Source organism: Molothrus ater, chromosome 18 (assembly GCF_012460135.2).
Source record: "Molothrus ater isolate BHLD 08-10-18 breed brown headed cowbird chromosome 18, BPBGC_Mater_1.1, whole genome shotgun sequence".
Lineage (NCBI taxonomy): Eukaryota > Metazoa > Chordata > Aves > Passeriformes > Icteridae > Molothrus > Molothrus ater.
The window spans coordinates 158,533-177,537 of NC_050495.2; the positions used below are offsets into that span (position 1 = coordinate 158,533).

The 19,005-nt window shown below is 36.4% G+C and overlaps 1 protein-coding gene across 3 annotated transcripts in view; it reads right to left on the reverse strand.

Moving 5' to 3' along the window:
• Positions 1-19,005, reverse strand: part of SFSWAP (splicing factor SWAP) — a 36,357-nt gene that overhangs the window by 13,880 nt on the left and 3,472 nt on the right. For all 3 annotated transcript variants that reach the window (XM_036392897.2, XM_036392895.2, XM_036392896.2), the window contains exons 3-13: positions 18,836-18,973; positions 17,340-17,425; positions 14,357-14,582; positions 13,797-13,912; positions 12,815-12,950; positions 10,754-10,976; positions 10,263-10,394; positions 9,794-9,887; positions 7,414-7,588; positions 5,339-5,572; positions 3,623-3,813 (exon numbers count right to left, since the gene is read on the reverse strand). In XM_036392897.2, coding sequence (XP_036248790.1) covers positions 3,623-3,813; positions 5,339-5,572; positions 7,414-7,588; positions 9,794-9,887; positions 10,263-10,394; positions 10,754-10,976; positions 12,815-12,950; positions 13,797-13,912; positions 14,357-14,582; positions 17,340-17,425; positions 18,836-18,973 — 1,751 coding nt within the window. The remainder of the gene's footprint in view (positions 1-3,622; positions 3,814-5,338; positions 5,573-7,413; positions 7,589-9,793; positions 9,888-10,262; positions 10,395-10,753; positions 10,977-12,814; positions 12,951-13,796; positions 13,913-14,356; positions 14,583-17,339; positions 17,426-18,835; positions 18,974-19,005) is intronic.

Consider the following 19,005-nt stretch of genomic DNA (forward strand, 5'->3'; position numbering starts at 1 on the left):
GACAAAACTAGAAGATCATCTCATTTTTCAAACACAGCACACTTCTATTTCACTCATAAATAAGACTACTTTCCACAAGAAAAAAATAATTTTTACATACAGGACAAAAGTAAGGACAAGTCATCTAAAGAAACAAATGATAAAACAGAGTTTCAAAACCTGGGAAGATGAAAGAGCCAAAAGAAGGAAAGTTCTGCTTTGTGCCACAGAATCTATATATTCAGAGGCATAACACCAGATGACATTTGGGACAAGCCATTAAAAAAGCATCACTTTCAAATCATGTGCTTGTCTGATTTTGCAACATAATGACTGTGGATTTCTCTTCTATTTAAATCAGATACTAAGGTTTATACAGGTAACAGTTTGGGTATAGCCAACTGGCTTTTGCATGGCTATCAAAGCACTATCACCACTAAAACATTTCTGACACAGAGTAAAATATGACATTTGAACATGCAGAATAAAACATGCCATATCCCACTACCGAGGATATAGAATCCTATTTCTTAAAATTTGAATTGAGTTAAATACTTTTGGAATGAGATTTGCATTTCAGATCATGAAACACCTTACTTTATTTGTTCTGAAGTAAAAAAGGCAGTTCAGTGAAGCACTCCATATAACCTGGCTCAGCATGGAAGAACTGCAGCTGTTTGCTGTTCCAGGACAAGGAACCTACATTCATTGCAGAATGAAGACAACTTCTCAGGGACACTGAGAGATGTGCCAAAGAGTCTATGTGTACCAAGACCAAGAGTCTATATGAATTATACGTGTAAGCACAAGAAGAGAATCATCAACCTTTTACTGTTTGTCCATGTCCTGAACAAGGGCACAGACTTCACTGGCTACAGCATCACTGGAAGTTCATCAGTTTTGCAAACTAAAATAAGCTCCATGCTTTCCAAGTACTGGTCTGAGGAAATACTATGCATAACTGTGCTGTTCTAATGCATGCAAGGATGGTAAGGAGCCATTTGTGAAAAGCTGTGCTGCTTCACTGCTCAAGCTTTTTCAGTCTTTTGTTTCTTGCTTGATTTCACTTTAAAGAAAAACAGGAAGCCATATAAAAGAAATAATTCAGCTATGGAAAACACAGAACAGACTATTTTTAAAATTCAGCTGAAGCCAAAACAGCTTAGAAGTGCTCTGTTCTGGGGTACTGACTGTCCTTTACCTGCGGTGAGTAGAATTGATTTCATTCAAAGACGTAATGTACACTCGGTACCAGTGATCCTTCCAATAAATACAAGGTATCAGGAAAATCTGGCAGAGGTCACAAATGCTTCGTGCGTTTCATTTATTTCTGCACATCGTGATCAACAGATTTTCAGCGCAAATGTACGCTGTATGTACACATAAATAGCATTACTGGTTTTTTATATACTTATTAGGCTGGGGCAATGTAATGGAGATTCTGCATCTCCCATAGATATTCTCAACTCCTCTCCATGCTTTATTATACAACTCAGTCATTCCTCCACTTTTGAGACAAATTTTAAGCTACAAAAATCATGTCACTAAATTAACTCTGATCAGTGTATATCAGTCTTTGTTTCCTGGACTCCGCATTGGATGTTCCTACCCCCAAAACAAGAAATGAAATACATTTAGTGATGTTTTTGGTGGACACAAGTATTTAATTTTTTCTTTCTTTTCTAATTTAATTACCCCAATTAGTTCCATTTACCAAACTACAAAATTTTACATATCTTTCTCGCTCATCTTTTTAACATACTTTATATTACAGCCACTGTAGTTATCTCCTGTTACATTTGCAATCAGTATCTTTAGATGCATCTTTAGTCTGAAACATGGCTGAAAGTCTGAAACACTACTGAAAAAGCTTAAAAAACCAAACCAGTGCTACATATTTATTTACAAGCTGGTTTAGACATCATAATGCAGCATACTGGGTTCTCAGGGTAAATAGAACAGAGGTTAACAAATCACTCATCTTTCTTCAATACGATTTCTTGACTCAAATGGGCTGTTACAAATAGGAAAAACAGGCAAGGAGAATAAAAGGCAGATTATTTGAAATGAATGGAAATGGATGCTTTTTTGAATATGGCAAATGAAAAAAACAAGCTTGAAAAACGTTTATGTTTCAAAATAAGCTTTTATCTGCAGAAGTCTATATACATGTATCTATGCAAGTGTGTCACTAAGCAAACCACATTTAGCAGGAATACTACTTCCAAAGACATTATGGCATTGTTGACTGTTCATTAAAACAGTACAAGCACTCCCAATACAATAGTCAATTATTTTTAAAAAGCAAGGTCACATCAGAAAACATTTAAATACACATCTGAAATTCTAAATAAACCGTTTAATAATAAACAATTTCTACTGGTAAGGAAGCAGTGAAACTGATTACTTTAAAATTCTCAAATACACTGGAATTTTTTGTGTAAGAAAAAATAGATGCCTTCTCTGAGACTGTACTTCTGTGGAAGAAGAAAAAGAAGTTTCTAGAAATTCAATTTACTGAGAAGTGGGATAGGGTGTAGTTTTTTGTTGAGAAGTTCACTAGCAAGTTCAGCTTAGAACTTCAGTAAGTTCAGATGTGAGCAAGAACATTCGTTTGCTCTTCTGAAAAAGAGTCAGCTCTCACTGGTTATTTCAGGCATTCTCTTAAAGAAAAACATCAAAGGATCCTTAGCTTAGAAATGTCCGTGTCCTTGACAAAGTCCCTTGGGAAAAAGAGCAGAACTGCAAATATGGGGAGTTTTGCATTGTCATTGTCTCTTTGCATTCACTCTTCAGTATATAACTGAAAAGAGAAGTACTGAACACTTGTGTCAGGGAAAATTTGTTAGCAGTAGCAATGAAAAAACCAAACAGGATCTCTTTTGGGATGTGACCACACTTAATTCACATATCTGCTACTCTCTGCTGGTATGGATCACCTTAACTGCAGGAACGTCTCTTTCAACTGTTCTCTTGAAAGTGTTTGGATGGGTAATCCATGATTTATTTGGAAAAATCGGGAAGTGGGCAATGAACTACTTACTGGAATTCTTTTGAGGGAAAGGAAACAATTGAAAGCCATGTCATTATTTCTTGTAGCCAGTCTGTCACAATCAATAGTTTAAATTTTCCATCGGTATCCAGAGATTACCTTTTGCTTGACTAGTGCAACCAAGAGTGACTTTACTGGCTTTTCTGAAAGCAATGTAATTCCAAACCCAGGAACCCGAGATTCTACTTCAACAATATTTATATTTATAATGTACAGCAAAACCATCAATATACACATCAAATAAGAAAGTTTCACAGCTTAAGTAAGCCCTCCCAATACTCTTGCAAGATGAGCATTCCAACACTTGGTTCACTAGTACATAGTTAAAACATGGAAGCTTCTTTTCCTTTCTGTACCTGTCTAAATCATCTAGGAATTGTGCAGCCTACTTCTCTACCAGTTCTTTAATGACAGATGAGAGACATACATAAGATAATGGAAAAAACTTAACAGTGTTTAAACTTCAAATTTCTCTCCATTTAGAAAAGCTTCTATTTCATCAGTCAAGTTCATAACACACTGTCAGAGTCACATTCTAGAGGTAAGTCTTCTACCAGCTTTATGGGAAAGAGTAATTTATTTCTTGCTTACCTCACTACTGAAGGAATTCTCCTCTATCTTCTCAGTTTCTGCCTCTGCCAAAGGGTTTTTCAGGGTCTGCAAGAACAAGGCAGCTTTCCTTTTGCGTTCTGCTTGCAGCTGCTTCTCCTTGGATTCTTTGGAGGCCTGTGCAAGTTTCTCCCTTGCTGCAGCTGCTAATCTATCCTCTAGTTTCTGCTTTGCTGAAAAAGACAATTAAGCATTAAGTTTAGAGTGAGTCATGCTTGGGGAACTCAGGCTTCCTTAAAACAAACACCCATCCCCATCACCAACAGCTCCTCCAGCCATTCTCAAGCCTTCCCAATATAGCCATTCAATGACATGATAAGAACATCAGCTTGAAATTAAGAAACTCCAAGCATCTTAATTAATAGATACATCATCTGCTTAATGTAAAGCAGATGTAAAGCAGTGAAGGTGAAGTAAAAACTTCTAACTTAAAATTACAAGAAAATCCAATCCTGATTATTCAGGATACTTGTCCTTTTCTATTTATAAAAGCTATCTAAAGAAACTAGCTCCATAAAATCAGAAGCTTTTTAAGTCTTAAAGTGATGCTAACTCTCCAGTTTGCTCTTTCCACTGATGTGATCTTCACAATTTCCATCCCTATTTATATGTTAATGTTTATAGAAAGAGCTACTCCAGAAATTTTCAGAAACTGTTTCATCATTGTTACAACCAGCAGATTTTGTTGTGTGTGATTACATGTTGTATGTGATTACATGAAGAGAATAAGCGAATTGATTTAACTATGCACCTAACAGCTACTTTGTGTAATGTTTTTCACCTTTCACTTTCATTTTTGTGCTTGGTATATGTACAAAGCAACCAGATTGTTTTGTTCACAGGTTTTTCAACACACAGATCTTCCTAAGTGTGTTTTACACTTCATTTTTATTATCATACAAAAAACTTCATATTTGCTTTAGATATGTAACACCACAGCATACTTCGTGCTACTGCAGTTTACAAAGCAACTGCTACTTGGAAGCAAAAAAACACCATTTTGAAAATGAAAAACTAAATACCTGTGGCATACTCATAGTTGTGAGAAATACTGAACTTTTAAGCTGGTAAATACTGACAGAAAATCCACTTTAATAAGCACACTCTGCTATGAAACAGCCTTGGGGAGGAATGGGTGAAACTGGCTTCTTTTAAAGCATTATTTCATTGAAATTCACACAGCATGCCCTTCTGCCCTAATGCACATTAACACAGTAACAGGAAAAACCCATACAAAGATTTAATGGCATTGCATTATAACAGCAACAAAACACCAACAAGGCAGTATCAGTCTATACGGGCGTGCTATATAAATGAAAAATAGCTTGTAGCAATTCACTGCTCGCTGAAGAAAAGGACAAACAGGTATGTCTTTGCTGGGCTTTGTTCATGCAATCTGGAAACTACACAGTCAGTGCTTTACTAGAAGGTTGTAATGAAAAACCCAAACAAAATTCAGAAAGATCAGGCATTAGGAGAAAGCATTCAACCACCCCTGTGTGCTCTAAGTTTGACTTTGTCTGAGCAACCAATGAAGATTTCATTGTTAAAAATAAGGAGGAAATTGTGGGAACAAAATTCTGGTTCTTATAAACATGACACATAAAATATTCAAAACACCTAGAATGTCACACATGGCTGTTTTGCAGTTTGTGTGAAGGACTCAATCCATTTTGTTTTCAGTGCTGCATGGAATACCTTGTTTAGCTTCCAACTCCTCCTGTGTAAGTTGAGGCTTTTTCTCTTCAGGAGCAGTACAAGGAGCGGTAATTGCTGGAGTATGGTTTGATGCACTGTTAGCACTCTCTTGGCCTTCCTTTCCCTCCTCTTCCTCCTCATCACTGTCATCATCTAATTTAACACGGTTTTTCTCCAAAGGAAGAAGGTCGTTTTCTTTGGCCTTGATTGCAAAGCTTATTGGAGCAAAGGACGCTGTGAATGAATGGGTAAGATTCCAGGCATCATTAGACTACAGGAGAAGGCAGGTTCAATTTCCTGACTTTACCCATTACTCCTGCAGACTATGCCACAAAAAAAGTCATCATCCTGTAACGCTAATTATTTTGGTGGAAAGGACAACATAATCCATTTTTTCTCTTTCTGTGTTTTTAAACAAACATGGGAAACTTCATTTGCAGTGTAAAGATCTCAAAAAAAAAAAACCAAACAAAAACCCGGCACTAATCTCTAACCCATTTATCAAAAATAACACTTTTAAGAAAAAAGAATAGAAGAATTTAATTTCTCACTACCTAGTACCATACGGTCTGCTGCAGCACTTATGTTCCTCAAGATGCTTTTTGCATAAATGCCCTATAAGATTGCAATTAGGGAAATTTAAATACAGTAATTAAATTACATACCACAGTTTATAAAAGATAAGCTTTGATTCTGGTAATAATAGGCTAAGGAAATAGGCTCAAAACCAAAGAACTCCAGAATTCCAGGAGAAGAGGTAACTGTGATTACCAATTTTACCCCAATTGTTTGGGATTGAACAAATCCTAAAATGGGATTTTATTTCCTCAGAGGCAGAAGAAAAGTCTAGTATGGATGCCATGTCTGTCTTGGAGGCAAGTACTGCACTTAGGTTATAATATAGTGGGATTTGTACCATATTAAAGGAAATGAAAATAAGTTTATAGGAATCAGATTGCCACAAAATGACTCATTGGTTATATTCCATTATGTAAATTTGAGCAGATTACTACTATTAAAGTACAGGCTCCAGTTTGCCACTTATTAATAGCAGGACAACAAAACCAATACATATTTCTTGGTGTACATTGCAGCTCTTAATAAGGCATCTTTGAAGGCAGGGAAGATTGTTCCTTCTGCAGGGAAGCTACTCAGGCTTCTCAGAGAAGAAACTGCAGAGTCTGGAGAGTCAGCCAGCCACAGCAAAGAGCCCAGTGTTTGCTGGTTGTGGAGGAAATGTGAGCACAGTGAGAAGCGGGAAGAGAGAATTCCAAGGAACCACAGGGAGTAGATAAAATTATCAGTAATTAGGTAAGCCACTCAGGTGGCAGGAAGGAAATTTCCATTCATGGAAGCCCAGTTAAAGAGTGCTTTTTCTGGTTTTTTTTTTTTTTTTTAGTGGCTTTCAGTTCCAGTAAAAAGATGCACATTTTTAAGTTTTACTGAAAATAAGAATTTTTAACAAATCTTCTCCTGACAGGTCAATAAATTGGCTCCCAGATATAAACAATAATTTCTCCAACTCAAGACACTAATAGTGTGCTAGCTAGCTTTGAGTGGCATCCAGAGAGATCTACCCATTCTTGTCCCTCTGCTGCCATGACTGCAAGAGTAAAAACATTTCATTTAGAAATGAAAAGGGCCTTTTCCTCCAGCATAACTAATGCATAACAACACGGGAAGAATGAGCAACAATGCATCCGCCACATGTATCCTTTCAAATAAGACCACTGCTTTTCTTCAGAATGAATTATTCCACTCTTCCACAAAACTTTTAACTGTCAAGTTGAAAATGACAAAAAAAGATTTTACTGGCATCACTGCTGAAAGCCTTCAACTTTGCACAAAACTGAAGTAAAACAATTTATTGTGTCAGACTATAAATACCTGATAGTCTGATAAGAAAGAAATATGAAAGCAATCAAATTACTCATTGCAGACATTTTTTGATGCCTTCAGTGAAAATGTATTTTTCACATGATGAAATTATCTTCCCTACCTTCCCCTGCCTTCTTTTCTTTTTTTATGTATATGTTATGAAATATTTTCATGCCCAATAAATCATGTTTCCATACCTTTCACCAGTTTACCATCACTGACAGCTTTAGAAGGAATATCCTTTTTAGTTCCTGGAACTCCCTTAGCACTCGGCTCAGATGCATCTTCAGGTGCATGTTCATCTGCAAATTGAGTCTCACTCGGTGTATCATTGGCAGCGTCTGCTGGAACATCTTCAGAAGAAGACACTCCCTTTTCAAAAGAAATGAGCAGAATTACTAACAGGATACTTATGAAATCATTAATACAATGTCTGTGGAGCTGCAGCTTTGTCAGCCATTTGAAAAATCACATAATCACACTACAGGTGATTTTATATCACTCAGCACTCATGACCATAATTGGGCCCCACGTCAACCCACAGGTTGTAAAACCTCCAGACCTACAGTAAGAACATGTTATTTTACAGAAAGAAAATAATGTTCTTCAGCTGATACACTTTTGCCAAAACTGCTTTAAAATTATATTTTTAAAATTAGACCCTAAAAACATGTACTTCTTCTGTATATTTATTTAGGTCTTGATTTCCAGGGTCCCAAACCAAATCCATAAAGTCAATTCCAAGGGAGAGGGTGAAAGCTTGTGACACTTTTTCCTCATGTACAACTGCACGTAAATTTTTCGCAGAATCAGATTTCACGGGAATAATGTTTGATTTGTTCCAACATTCTGCTGAAGAACACTGGGCCTAGCAAGGCTTTTTTGTTGCAACAGATATGCTGAGATTTTCAAGGAAGTAAAGAATTACTGGTTCTACCATTACACGACTGAATCATTCAGCATGATTTCTGAACTCACAGCAAAAAAATTTCAAGAAGGATATTATAGAACATTCAAAGCATTTACACAGTGAGTCGTGTGATAACATTAAGTAATTTAACATAGTCAACCAAGAGTTTGGTTGCTCTGGCTGTTAAGCATACATGACATTGAAATTGAGACATTTAGCAGATCTTCCCTGCAGCCATTCCCTGACCAACAGAACTGATTTCTGAAGGTCCTCAAAGGGGAAAGCACAATGAAATCAAGCACTTCACCCTGTATTTACTGAAGTCAGTAGTACGGTTTCTTATTAATTTTAATGGCCAAAAGGAAAAGCATCAGTTGCATTAGTTGCCTATACATATATTACTAGAGCATAAAGATATCAAAATCATTATTTTAAGAAACTGAAGAGAATGGCATTATCTACAAAGCCATGCAGTACAAAAATACGTATTGCTATGCTTGACCTCAAGGGACTTAAACCAGTTTCAGTTTCTTTTTAGCTGTACTCATTTGAACATTTAAAATGAATCCTTTACTATTATGCTTTGGTTAGTGTACAATTTCCCCCCAACTACATGTTAACAAGTCCTTATTAATTATGTAAGTATTATGAATTCAACCCACTGGTTTGCAAATAACACTTTGTAGAACAACAGTCAGCATTGTGGCACAGGACAATTTTGGTTGTAATTTATCAGCTGAATATGATCATATTTACCACGGCTTATCTTTATAAACAGTGTTTCCAAAACATTTTTTCACTATTAAAACAAAACATCAGACACAAGTGTTCCAAACAGCAACCATTATTGAATTTCTTCATTTTCCACAAAGCAATTCCGAGGAGTTTACCCACAGGCCTACCTTCTTCAGTTTAAGGCTCCCCAATCTAAGCCTTGAGATGACAAATGACATAGGGCCTAAAAAAAAAATAGCTCTTTCCCATGAAAAGTTAACATCAGATAATGTAGTTCTGATATTATTTGCAAATTTCTTTTCAGTAAGAGAACAATCTAATTATCTAACATGAGAATAGTTAAAAACATGGATGCCAAGTCTGGCTACCACTTTCTAATAACATGGACTAGAAGAAGCAAAGCAAGTAGGAAACGGCTGGGAGATTCTGAAGCTCCAGTATTGCTGCAGTCATGACTGGACTCTAAGAAAACCTTCCTCAGAAGAAAGCATGTCAGAAAGCTCCTCCAGCCTCTGTGCTACTGTTGTACACAGAAGGACAAGGCATATGGGAAGGTATGGGGGTTAAAAGCCATAGTTAACCCTTCTGACAGCAGAACACTAATCACAATCCTACAAAGCTCTAAACCTACACAAAGCATATTTTCCCTTGTATAGAAAGCCAGAAGATTTTCAGGTTGTCATTTTATATTACAGCCACAGTGGAGTGGCATATAGTAAAAAGCAAGAATTAAATATCACACCACCTCACAGATCCTTACTTTAATGCTGTACAAAACTAAAAAACAAAAAAAAGCATTCACATCCTTTGCTGATCAATTTCTTCCTAATTCAGTGTTCCACTTTTAAAATATCTCATGGTAAGACAACTGATAAGTCCTTTTCTCACATTTACTGCATTTTTAATAGAAGCATATATAAAAATACACATACCTGGCAATTGTCACCACTCTCTTTTTGAAGGAAGAACTGTTTTTTAAATTCATAATATGCATTATACTGGTGCCATGGTTGCAGGAATTCAAACCTGTTGAAAGAAAACTGAGCATGTGAAAATGCACATGAACATAGCTAATACTAACAATTCCTTACCATCTAGTCTTCTCTAGCAAATGGATTGTTATTTGATGTTTGGAAGCACTCTTACTTAATCCTAAACTTCAGATGATACAAATTCAGAGCATGCTTACTAGAGACATTTTTTACAGATTGGTTGTTTTGATAATTTGAGCAATAATGCTTTCCCATTGCCATTAAGTATGTCCCTAAATTTCAATTAAACAAACAAGCAAACAAACAATAATACTTCTCTTCTCAAAACCTGCATGTCCTGCAATTTAATATCTTAAAAAATTAAAACCTTAGTTTTTGAAATAGCAGTTTAAATAACTTTTTCTCTTACCTGAGATCATTCTTGGCACGAACACTAGTTTCAAATTTTACCCCATTCCTAGCAACATACTCAGCTAGCTTGTCAATGACAGGCTGGATATCTGGAGGTGGAGGTATAATGGCAACCACTGGAGCAATTGTGCTGAAAACATCACAAGTAAATGTTTTTTAAAAATAGAACAAAAATCTTTCAGACTCTTGCTTTAACAAAAAAAAAAAAAAAAAGAAAAAAAAAAAAAAAAGAAAAAGAAAACAAATAAAACCCAAAAGACCCACCCAAAACCAACCAACCAAACGCAATACAAACAAAACCCCAAACAAACAAAAACCAAAACAAAACCAAGAAAAAATCCCTGAACACACAATACAGAGATGTTTGTTCTCTGTGTTCATCGTACAGTTAAGACAGCTTGATTCAATAAGAGAACCCTTGCTAAACACTCCATATCGAAGTGCAGGAACAGGACTCCCCCAGTCCACAAGCAAATCTGCCTGAGGTACCTGGTGGATGCTGCGGCGCTGTCAGCTGCGTCCGGGGGCGGCGGGGGAGTGGTGCCGGGAGGGGGAGGAACTGTCGCTGCCGCCCCTGTGGCGCTGGACACCGTCACCCCCGGGGGCAGGGCGCTGTAGTAGGCAGCAACGTCGATTCCCGGCGGTGGAGGCGCCAGGCAGTAGGTCCCGTCGGGGAGCATGTAGTAGCTGTAATACATGGCTGCCACAGTCGCTACAAAGACACGTTTAAGGACAAAATGCTAATTAGACGAAAAGCACCCGACGCAATGCATTATTACATGAACACAAACACACTGAGAATCCGGATTCACACAACACACTATGAAATGCCATCTCATTTCTTGTGTAAAAAAAAAAACCAAACAACCAAACACAAGGCAAAAAAGGAAAGGCTCACATTAACAAATTCAGGATGAGTAAGAAATATGTAGATGAAGTGACAGAATGCAAATGTACTGAAGGTCATAGATGTGAATACAGAAGTGAACTAGAGTAGGCATATTTAAAAAGGAGCTCGTATGAAATCACACTTCCTAATCTAATTCATGTCCAGCAATTTAACTCCATTAAAACTATGTTTTCATTAAGAAGGAAATGCGCATATATTCAAAATTAGCATTAACAAACTAAACCACTAGAATCACTATACACATATTAAACCCCTATATTACTATATATAGGAGACACACCTACTTGCTTAAACCTCAAAAAGTAGACAGGTTTTGCAAATCAACAGCAACAAAATGAACCAGGCATTTGAACACGTTCTTCACATTAAAGGCTTCTCTGATTCTAAATATTTCTTGAGAGTGCAAAAGCTTATTATGTCTTTCTATCTTCCTTTAAGGACAGTATTTTATAATGCTCTAATCAGATTAATAGATTTACAAGAAGTATCCACCATATAAATGTAAGTGATAAATGTGTTTTCTGCAGAAGAACTATGTATAAAAAAAAAATTAATGTAAAATATTTCAAATTAATTACAGTAAGAGTTTGCATTTCTAGAAGGAAGGTTAATCAATGCACTAGATTTCAATGAATTATTATCTTAAAAGTTTCATAAACATTCTCATGTGGCAGTATTTACTTTCTCCAAAGAATAAATTGTAATGAGAACAGAATAAAGTTCTGTTAAGTTTTAAAAGCAGGGAGAGGAGTTGCAAACTGACCTAGTTTTGGTACTAAATTATAATCTCCCAGTTTCTATCATATACGTTCAGGTTCAAACCTGACATGAAAGTAATCAAAAAGCTGACTAGCTCTGTTCTCTTAAGATACTTATTCTGATTTTTTCTTTCTTGAAATAACCAGTGATTTTCAATTTCTTCACAGAAATCTTACTTTGATTTTAAGATTCCCTTATGGTATAGTTTTAAATACAAATTACTTCCTTGCATATAGACATTACACTGACAACACCTGTAATCCTTTGGGGGTTCTGAATCTATAATGCATAAAAATCAACTCAGTTATTATGGTGATAACTGATCTGCAGCAACGCTACTGAAAAACCAAGAACTCAATCAGCACCACACTACTCATTACTTACAAATGTATAATAACGTGAAACTCTACTGTAGCGAAGGCTTCACTACAAGTTTTCTTATATCTCAGTAGTGTTATATTGTCAGTCCCATAAATTAAAGGGTAAGTGGCATTTCTATATTTAAGGAATCAAGGACTTTCAGAATTCTGAAAGCTGAAAAGAATTAAGAGGCACATAAACTCATTTGACTATCTTTTTAAGTATCAGAATTTACAAAATCTGCAAGAACAAAATAATATAATAATAAGGATATTGTACGAAACGTACCCACAGACTGGAGACTTGGCCTCCTGCCTGCTCACCCCCCCCCCCCCCACCATTCCTGGTTTTCCTGAGCTGCCACTCAACAGATACTCAGAATAGAACTTCAAAAATTCAGGAGATTGCAAAAGAACAAATACACAGGATGAAGCACGAAGCCAAACTTATTCTCTTCCCACCAGCATCCACACACGATTCATCAAAACACACCACCAGCTGCCTCCTCACAAAGCACTTACAATCAGAGGAATATTCTGCCTGTGATGTCTGCACAGCTGCCCCGTCTGTTGACTGTGGCGTAGATGAATTATTATCTGATTGTGCTTTGCGCACCAGTGCTGCAAGGGGGTGATCAGGGTCTACCACCTTCAAAGGCTGAAAATATTTTGAAGTAGGAAAAAAGATTAAAATTGGAAGTACATATTTTAAGAACAGTAGCATCAACATATTTGGGAAAGCAAATTTATCTATGTTAATAGACATCAGCAATTGTGTGCAAACACTGAAGTTACTGTTTTTGTAGCTCACATCCGAATCAATGTATTTGAAAATAAGTGAAAAACAAGACAAAATCATTTTCATGTAAACAGAAATTAATGACAGAAAAAAAAAATTGGTTATTACTGTTAGCCAATGACTGCTATGTCTGGGATAAGGCACAAAACCTGCCTTGTCTAAATATCAGACAGCATCACAGCCATTCCTCTGAAAGCCTCAGATACATACAACTGTCTGTCACTCCCATTATTCCATCGCTGCTCAGTCTCAGAAAAAAAACAACACATCTAGCAAAATTTACATTTAATGAGTAGCAAATTCTGGTGAACTATTTATTTGCTGGAACTGTTATTTCATGTCAACATTTTATCTACTAAAATCTAAGAAGAAAAAGATATCTCTCTCAGCCTATATTCAGAAGGCATTAAATACCTTAATCTCTTTGCTTCAACACAGGTTCTGTAGTATAAATCCTTGAGTGGTGCCCTCAATACCAGAGGGCATCAGAAACAGAAATCTAATTCCTTGGAAATGTAAAAATAACAATTTGTGTACTAGAGAAAAGGTAACTCAAAAGTTTACCAAAACAGACTTAAATTACAGTCTGAAAAGAACCCCAGCCCTCTATCCATAAAAGACCTGAGCACCTGCATATTAGAATTTTTGTGTCCATGAATCAGGTGGTTTACAAGATAAAAAGGTAATTTTAATAACGTCAAGTACCTTCATAAGCTCTTCAAGCCTACTGCATTTTTTAGATGCAAAAAGACTTGGATGAAGATAATTTCCGTCATCGTCATCATCATCATCATCATCTTCCTCAGATTTGACTCTCGACTCTAAATAAAAGCAATGTCTGAATTTTATTTGGGTTTGCTACGATCTTGCTTTGGGGGAGAATGATGATACAGGACAAGCATGAATTCTTAGGAAAGCATCATTCATATACATCAGCTTAGTCACAAAAGCATAGATCCAAGATATTGCCAAGATATTATCCAACATCACTAAAACTGAACCCTAAATAGACAGACCAACCTTCTGTTGGACTTGAGCTATATGACTGTTTCGAAAACTTCCACATCATAGCAGCTCCTGTAGCTGAAAGTTTCCACAAACAATATTTTTTCTTTTAAATCTCCAATTTAATCAAAATTTTGAATCATCACATCAATCTCAGCTCCAGTGGAATTCCAGAAAAACGTGGCTATTTTAACAAAATGACCAGCATCTGTTTCACTGATTCCCATCCTGAAGCCAGCATTTCCCAAGGAACAACTCACGTTTTTTCTCGTCAGCTTTACTTTCCGAAGGAGCTGCATAGCGTCCTTCCTTCATGGCCTTCTGGATGAACTTGTAGTAGGGATTGAGGTAGTGATCAAACCGCAGAAAGTCAAACTGGGAGTTGCGTGCTTGCTTGGCTTTCAGCATGATCTCAAACTGGGCTCCCTGCTTGCACACAAAGTTTGCAGTTCGCTCAATGATCGCATGCATTTTTGCCGTTGGTGGCTGTGAAAGTAAAATAAGACATATTTGTATTTTCATAAGCAGCTTGTACAGTGTTTTAGAACTCCAAAGGGAATCAGAAAGTAGTTCCCTGTCCTTCTCGGCTTCCTTTAGCAACTTCCGTTTCATAATCACTTAAAACTAGTGATAGTACATCAGCCCTAAAAAAATAACCAAAACAGTCCCCAACTTCCTCAGCTGCTCAATCCATTCCTTTTGCAAGATCCTCTTCTTTTACCAGCACAGCTGTTTCTGCATTGAACACCAAACTGAAGATGGCAACAGATCCTGGATGACCTTGGTGTTACAGTATCTCAAGGTGCTCTGAAGACTCAACATGTATGGTTTCCTTCCCACAAGCTGTCCTTAAGTCTGTTATCTCTGAATGCACAAATATTGCTCCCTAACTAGAAATTTCTTACTTCATATTTGCTTGGGAAGAACATGTTGCCTCTCAAGACCAACATACAAACTACAATTCCCATGTCCATTCCCTTGAAGAGTCATTGAAAGCTGCAGCAATAAAGCAAAAGATAAAGTAAATAAAGTTTAGCAGCATCCTTGCTTTTTCACTCCAGAAATCCCTAGGGAGCAGTGTGATATGAAAGCCAAGATGTGAAGAGAACAAGAGTACACTTAAAGAATGAATGAACATTAGTCACTGCTTTTAATCTCATATTCAGCTGTTTTGTCTTGTACTCAGTAAACTGTAAAAAAACCATCTGTGTGCCTATGAAGACTGGAGTGTCACATTAATTTGGTTTAGCTCTGCATTTTTACTGCACAGATACATAGCTACGTTGCAAACCTCAAAAAATGTTTCTCAGAAGATTGGAAACACTTGAGACAATGGTGCTCCACATAGGGAAAAAAGTCTGAATACTATCAAACAGTCCTATTTTAAAAGCTGTTTTCTGCCAATTGGATCCTTTACCAGGACATGTTCAATATGAAAAATAACTAGCTGTTTCAAGTTTTATTTGTCCTGCTAAAACCACAGCAAATATTATTTTAATGAGAGGCAAGGAGGTTCTTAACAAACTTGTAACATTTTGTGCATTATCAGCTTCACATCATGTATCAAGTTTTTCTCTATCTCTCCTCAGAAGTTATTAAGCAAAAATTTCTTCTAACAGCCCACTTCAAGAGCATCCACAGACTTCTTAAAGTGCCCTGCTGAAGAACAATCATCTTTGCCCATAATCAGTTTTAAGCAGTGGAAGACTTTTGGCCTGCTTCTCACAATTCTTCCATTCTAAATTCCAGAATGACATAACTGCTGCAATTAGAGCTCCCATACACTGAACATTCCATAGTTCTTTTTTTGTGCTGCCTGGCTTGTCTTCACCAAATATTTCCACTTTGCATTCATCTCTATTACAGGAGATATAAAGTATGTGTCTTTATTAAACTGCACCTTGCAGACTGGGAGCAAAGTCTCCCAGTCTAGCAAGCTGATTCTCCAATTTCCTGAATTTAAACAGAATAAATATCTTCCAAAAAGCTGAATGACTTGAATAGAAAAACAACAACAAATCAAGGCTTACAAAAAAAATTCTCACAATTCCCAATCCAAGGTTAAGTATACATTGCTTTCAGAGCTGTTGTCTAGACATTTTGATGCTTGTTTATTTTTATTTTAATCAAAATCAAATACACCTCTATTTGCTTTCTGTTTCTGTGAATATACTGGAGTCCAACAGCTGACTGAGAAATTACTTCAGTAAGCCCCACACTGCACTAGGCAATGTACACAGGGAATACAGCCTAAATTTCAGAAAAAAACTCAAGCCAGGCAGCTATCTAAACCAACACTTTCACCAGCAGGTACGTTTTGGAAACAGTTTCAAAATGCAAAATAAGAACCTTTACTCTGAAAACTCAAGGTTCTTTAAATAAAAGCTAATGAAAAATAGAAACACACAAATACTCTGTGTTCAATATTAGTTATTCTAAAGGAATGTTCCGAATCGTCATTGGCCAATGTTATCAAGGTGAGAATACCAAGTTGAGCCCACAACTAAATTAACACTTTCATGACCACAGTTATACAAGAAAGAATATGACCTGATTTTCCAGCATCTTTTATGAAACTTGAATTACATTGAAAACCCTTATAGTTAGACCTGTACTCAAGCAGGTGTCTGTTCAGCTCCCTTCAAGAACAATACACAAGTCCAATTAAGTCTACAGAACACTTAGCAAATTCTAGCAACACCACATGAAGGAAGGCGCTTCCAGGTACTAATACTTCCAAGGTATTTCAGACTTTGCTAGAAATAAATTACTGCTTTTCTCCTTGAATATGCTAGTTTTATATACAGCATTAACACTTGATCAGTTCCCATCCCCTCCAAACTGGGACCCAATTAAAAAGATTCTAGAAAAGAATTCTTGAACAGAAGCAAACTTTTAGTTTAATGGTCCTTTATGTTTGGAATGTTGAATCTTACATCTCAGCAAGTATCCATTCCAAGAACTGCCTCTTCTCTGCATTAGCTAAAATGATACCACGAGTTATACCAAATGCACTTAGCATAAGCACAGCAATAATTTCAGTGTGAAAAAGAAGATTCAAGGGTGTTCATGGAACTCAAGAGTTCACAATAGAACATCTGAAATTAACTTACTACATTAGAATAATTTAAAATGTACCACACTAAAAGTTAATTGAAAAAAAACGAACCCAACCACCAAACAGAGCACCATCAACTACTCAAAAGCTGGCAGAAGTGTAGGCTGCATTACATGTACACATACCAGTTCCACATCAGAAGGTACATTCAGTCCTGGAGGGGCAACAAAAGGTTCCTCATTTTCCTCTGTATTTTCTGTCTGAGCCATTTCTGCAAGAAATGCCAGAACAAAGTATTTAGGAAAAAAAACCCAAGTAGACAAACGCTTAAAAAATTTTTGAAATAAAGTATTTCTAAAATGATGTGCAATCAAGGAATTAATCAAATGCAGCTATATAAACAGCATTTATACTGAAGACATTTAAATATGGTTTAAAATAATAACATGTACTACATTCCACTATTTGCTACAGCAGAAATATTCCTCTGAAAATACTTTGCTTTACAGATTTTTATAATAATTGAAGTAAAAAGTTTACTTCCTAAAGTATCTTGTAATATTATCTATTCCACTAGCCTTAACAGAAATTGTATTCCCCTTTTCCCCTGACAGATTAGAACAAGTGCAGAAACACCTGACCATGGCAGCTGTGGAAACAGAACAACCTTGTAAGGAATGAGATGTCCCAGTGATTACTGAGAGCAAACCATGCAACAAGGGGAATTCACTTGTTTGGTTACTTTCTGGTGGGTTTGTTTTTGTTTTGTTTTTTGTGATGAACTCAAATAGTTTAACTCCACAAAGGTACAGAGAAATTTTAGCAGCAAAGAAAGAAGGAAAGAGCAGCAGACAAGAAGAATAGACTCTTTCTTTTGGCAGCAGCTCCAGCTAACAGTATTTACTTATAGGGTCTTAAACAAATTAATTAAACCCCAGAAAAGACAATCAATTCTGCTTCGGTACCAAAGTACACAATCTCTCAGACACAGCAAAAAACACTAAATAAACTCTAGCACCTAAAATGATCTTGCACTGCAACTTGGAGGAAAAAAAACACATATCACAGTAACCCACCAAGATATAGTTGGGCAACCCAACTGTTAATTAAACAATCCTCACTTTGCTAAGACATAGTTCAACAACATTTGAAACCTTCCTAAAGAATGTATGATAAAAATATGAAGTTACTGGAATGACAACATGACAACTGAATTCTGTATTTTTGAGGTCATAGATCAGGGCACACTAAGCTGAAGACAGACTCATTTATAGCAATTAAGATGACAAAATCAAAACTTAAAATTATATATTCTTATAAATTGTTATTTTATGCTTACAGTGACTTTTTCAAGTGCTTTTTCATCTTGACTGAGAAAGACAGTGTTAGCAGACAGCCAATGTAAGGAATTACTATTTTTTCTGTTAAGAATCAGCATGACAGCAGAATTAAATTCCCTGACTACTGCAGTATTGACTGTGCCATAGCAGGAAAACATTCTTAAGCTCAAAGAGAACAAAGTCTTCAAAAACTCAGTAACAGAGTCCCACAAAGACTTTGATGAAATGTTCTCAGAATTTTTACCCGCTTTTTAATAGCACATATATTTTAAACCCTCGACTGCAAGACAGAAATGCTATGTCCCCCCTTTCAATTAACCCCTGTTATTTTAACCCCATACCTCTTTGTCTTGCAGGCTGATGCTCCTCCTCTTCAGTGGGTTCTGAAGGGTCATAATAATCACTGCCATAACGGAATCCCACTGCATTATAGGTACCATCCTCTGCCAAAGCTTCACTCAGTCTTTTATATTCCTCCTCTTGAACAAAAATGCGATTACCAACATTAGAA